General features: G+C 56.1%; 1 protein-coding gene across 3 annotated transcripts; it reads right to left on the bottom strand.

The window, feature by feature from the left end:
- Positions 1-990: 990 nt before the first annotated feature.
- Positions 991-3,930, bottom strand: NXT1 (nuclear transport factor 2 like export factor 1). Of its 3 annotated transcripts, XM_087445695.1 has the most exons (3): positions 3,761-3,930; positions 2,980-3,039; positions 991-1,737 (listed from the first exon to the last, which is right to left on the bottom strand). In XM_087445695.1, the coding sequence occupies exon 3, from the start codon at positions 1,676-1,678 to the stop codon at positions 1,256-1,258; it is 423 nt and encodes a 140-aa protein (XP_087301821.1). In that variant the 5' UTR covers positions 1,679-1,737; positions 2,980-3,039; positions 3,761-3,930; the 3' UTR covers positions 991-1,255. The 3 variants fall into 3 exon arrangements, with proteins under 3 accessions (XP_087301821.1, XP_087301820.1, XP_087301819.1); XM_087445694.1 differs by lacking the exon at positions 2,980-3,039; XM_087445693.1 differs by lacking the exon at positions 3,761-3,930 and having other exon boundaries at positions 2,980-3,271.
- Positions 3,931-4,549: the final 619 nt, after the last annotated feature.

The following is a 4,549-nucleotide window of genomic DNA, read 5'->3' as shown; positions in this document are numbered from 1 at the left end:
GAGGAGCATTAGAGGAAACTGCCATCTGAGCCATCAAACCCATGAGTATCCTCTTCCTTCTCATTCCAAATCCTACCCCACAACTCTAATCCAAACCTAGCACACTCTTGTCAAAGAAAATTTAACTGAGGAAGCCACGTGGCCACGAGATCTCATCTACTGGTCAAAGGATGATGGAACCTTCTACTTTTTTTTTTTTTTTTTGAGAGTGGCCATGAGCTAACATCTGTTGCCAATCTTCCTCCGCAAAAAGAGGTGAGCTAACATCCGTGCCCATCTTCCTCCATTTTTTGTGTATGGGACGCCACCACAGCATGGCTTGATGAGCAGTACGTAGCTCCGTGCCCGGGATCCAAACCTGCAAACCCTGGGCCGCCGAAGCGGAGCCTGGGAACTTAACCACTATGCCACCAGGCCAGCCCCTCTCTTTTTTGACACTGGGGAAATGCAATTAGAGTTGGTCTTCAGCTTCAATAAAACTAGCTTTTAATTCTGATGCCTCCCCTACCCTCAGCCTCAGTTCTTCACTTTCTTTACAAGAGTCATTAATATGGCTGCTTCATTTATAAGCAGTCATTAGCTAATATTTCACCTATTCTCATTCCACCCTCAGCTAAGGTTCTAAGGCAGGGCCCAGCCACCTCCATTAGGTGATTCGGATGTACTCCAAAGTGAATGACGTGTTAAGACATCTAGGGTGCTTTTGAAAAATGCCAATGCCTAGCCCCTACCCTCAGAGATTCGGGTGTAGTGGTGTGGGCTGTGTGGCCTAGGCAAAGGTCATTTTCAAAGTGTCCCAAGGGATTCCAGTGTGCAGAGCGCTAAAAACCCTGGCTCAGTACACCTGTGTGCACACTGTGACTGGGGTGGGTGCTTGGTCCTGGCCTCACACCTCTGCAAGTGCTTTCTACTAAGCTTCCTGCCTTTAACTCTCCTTCTCCTCCTCCCTCCTCAAAACCTAGTCAAACATATCAGGCAAGGGAAAATACACAACATTGATATTAGTTTTTATTTGTCAGAATTTCCAGAACCAGGGTCTCTACTGTGCAAATAGAAAAATAGAAAATTTTACTACTTTGAAAAGGCAACTATGACAAACAAGTATATGCTCAGAAAGGCTCCTGGGGCTCGAGCAAACACAGAGCACAGCCTGGCGGTGTAGCCTGCAACCACAGAGAGGACTTGTGTCCCCACATTGTGCGATCTGCATTTCCCTACAGAGCTGGGGCTGAGGCAGAGGCCTGTCCTGCCCCCACTAGCTGGCCCAGTCCTGGAACCGGAAGCAGTCACTAGCTATCTTCCACACCGCATTACTGGGCGAGGCCTGGGCCGTCAGGATGAAGTTCTGGTTGAAGTCCCGTTGTTTGTTGCCCTCAAACTTCACTGTTCCACAGATCACGACGAGGACTGTAGTCTGGCTGGGGGTGGCTTCATCATGGACAGGCTGGCAGTCTACCACGTTGATTTGGAACTCACTGGAGGGCAACATTTCAAAAAACTCACTCAAGGACTCTTGTCCTGACACGGCATTTCCATTCCACACCAGGGTAGCCGTGCCCATGTAGAGGCGGGACAGCAGACGGCGGCGCTTATCCATGGTGGTGTAGTAGACGTTGACGAACTCCTCAGCGGCTCTGCAGGCCTGATCCACGTAAGTCTTGAAGTCCACTGAGGCCATCTCCGCTCTGCTGAAGGAGGCTCCGCCCAGGGGCTCCCTGCGCCTGAGGGGGGCTGGGGCTGTGGGCAAGAAGGTTGGAGAGAGCCTGTGTGAATGACACAGTCTGTTCTGCCCTGACAATGGAACAAACCTCTTTTTCTATTGGTGGCAAAACAATCACATACTGTAGAGATAACTCTAGGCTCAAATTGTTGCCAACAGCTACTCTAAGCCTCAGTTTGCTCATTTTAAAATGGGAATATCACCACTTGTGGCATAATTGTAATATGAGAATTAAACAAACAGTGTGCACCAAGTGCTTGGTTAAAAACCCTGATACCTGCATGTTCAGAAAATGGCAGCTATTACTATGAATTTTGAGAATGTCATTTTATAAACTATGATATATTTGACTGTGGAAGGCCACTTTTTCCTGGAAGTGTGAACGCACGTCACTGCCCCTGGAAAGTGAGGAAAAGTTTATCCTGCATAAAGACAGTGGACCATGTTAAAGGGATCAGTGGCCCAAGAAAGACCAATCAGACAGCATATGCTTTCAGCTGGTGACAGTCTGGAAAAGCCTATGGTGAGCTCTCCCAACAGGAGATGGGAGGGCGAAGAGTCGGCAGGTTTCTTAAGAGGGCAAGAGAACCAATGCCAGGAGGACAGGACCACATGGTGGCCACAGCCCTCTGGACAAGCTCTAACAAGCAAACCTGCTGGCTGACTGGGAATGAGAAGGGAGGACACCTAGCTTCTGTGAGCACAAACACCCACCAGGTAAGTCAGTCCTGTGAGCCACAGTGGAAAGACAAGTTAGAACTGAAGAAGCTGTGGGGGGTGGGGTGGCAAAAAAGAACTTAAACTGTAACTGAAATGTCACATTTCCTTAAAAAAAAAAAAAAGTCCAAAAGTCTAAAGAAATATTATTATTTGCTTTTCTCAGGGTATGGTACAACAGTTATAGTTTTCTGGTCTTTCTTGTATGAGTAAAAAAAAATCCAACAGAGGGCAATATTACTAAAACAGTGGATGTCTTCAGATTTACAGACTTAAATACTGAATAATTTTTTCATTTCAAAAAAACTTTTCTTTTTAATATCAGTTTTATGAAATAGATAAAAGCTTCCACAAGGTACTCTTGAGAGCTGAGAAATGTGGAGGCCTCTGACTCCAGTAAAGAACTGTAAATCTAGGGGGGGGCTCGGTCCCAGAAATGAGCAGTTACAGGCCAGACGCTCGTCCTTCCACTCCCTCCCTGGACCTCAAGTCAAGCCTCACCCAACACCTACTCTGAGCCGGGTGTTTGCTAAGTGCCTTACCCACACTCCTCACTGGACGGTCCCGCGAGCGGATGAGAGGGTGTTCCTAGGACAACTTCACTAACGAGGACAGACACAATTTCACACGTGAGAAGGCCTGGTCCAGGTCTCCACGGTCGGGATACTCCCGACGGATCATTTATAAGAACGTGGTGGCCTTCGCAAATGTCAAGACTGTGCTGTCTTTTCACCCGCTTCTTTTCTCAGTCCCTGCACTTCTGAAATCAAGCCCGTAAGACACGAGGGCACAGTCCCAAGACCGCTGGCTGGAACACTGCCTTCCGCGGGCCCCCGTCCGTCTTGCCGGAACTCCCCCCCCCGAGGCCCGCACCACTCCGCACCCCGCCACTCCTCTGGCCCTCCAGCCTCTCCGCCCCTGCTCCGGGCGCCCGCTTTCGTCCCGCCCAAGCGGTCTTCCCGCCCGCGCACGCCGCGCCGGAGGACGAGCGGACCGGCCCCCGGCCCGGCGCCCACAGCGCCGCGCCCGTCCGTCAACTCACGACGCCGCCGGCGCTGCGAGGCGGGCGCGCGGAGGAGGCCGCGGCGGCGCGCCGGCGCCAGACCCGGGCAGAGGCGGCCCGCTACCGGCGGGGCGGCCCCGCAGGCCCCCGCCCCGCCCCCCCCGCCGCGACTCCCACCGCAGAGCGACTCCGCGGCCCGGCGCTGGCCCCGCCGCCACGCGGAAAGGACGCCCGGCTCGCCGCACGCGGGGGACGCGCGGGGAGGGCCCGGCGTCCCCGGCCGACCCCCAGGCCTCGGATCCCGGCGGCAGGGCGCCTACCTGCGCGGCGGCGACCTGGGGGCCGCGGGGCGGGGAGCTCGGCCGGCGGGGGCAGGGGCGGGGTCCCGGGTCCGGTGGGCGGCCGCAGTCAGTCGCCTCGCGCGGGCCGTCTCTGAAGGTCGCGGGCCGGCCGGCCGAGGCTGCGCGCTCTCCCCCGCCGCTGGCCTCAGAAGAGGCCGGGGAGAGCCGCCCTTCCCGCCTCCCCGCCTCGCCTTGCTCCAGGGAGGCTGCCCGGGACTGGGCGCCCGGCCCGCGCGATTCCCGCGCGCCGCCGCGCTCCGCGCCCACGCGAGCGCCTGGCCCCACGCACTCCGCCCTCCCCGTGACGGGCAGCTGTGCCAGCCAGTGGGACGGCGGCCCAGGAGGCTGACTCCGCCCAGGTGTGGCTCAAAGGAGCCGGTGGTTTCCGGAGGAGGTGCCTTCCCAGAAGACCACGGCCAATCCGCGCTCGAGTTTTCATTGGTCCAACCGGGTCACAGGATCCAGCCCAACTGTTTAGGCGGGGTCTCTGATGGACGAACCCTTCTAGGTCCCGCCTCCCCGCAGCTGAGGGGAGGCCACTGGGCGGGAGGGGATGGGAACGGTGGGCGGATGCGCTGAGGGTCCTGGCCCACGTTCCCCGCCCATCTGCAGTTGGGGTGATTCCCGTTTAAGGACTAGTGAGACTTCACGACCTGCTGCAGTCACGGGAAGCCAGCAGCAGCAGCAGACAGCATGTGGGGCGCCAGGATGTCCCGCGGTGGCGCCAGGAGCGTTAACTCCACGGAGAGGGTGGAGCCGGCCGAGCCC

The sequence above is a fragment of the Ceratotherium simum genome, chromosome 21 (genome assembly GCF_057802395.1).
Source record: "Ceratotherium simum simum isolate JZ-2026a chromosome 21, ASM5780239v1, whole genome shotgun sequence".
NCBI lineage: Eukaryota > Metazoa > Chordata > Mammalia > Perissodactyla > Rhinocerotidae > Ceratotherium > Ceratotherium simum.
The sequence above is the reverse complement of the archived record's forward strand: the minus strand, read 5'-3'. Positions and strand labels throughout refer to the sequence as shown.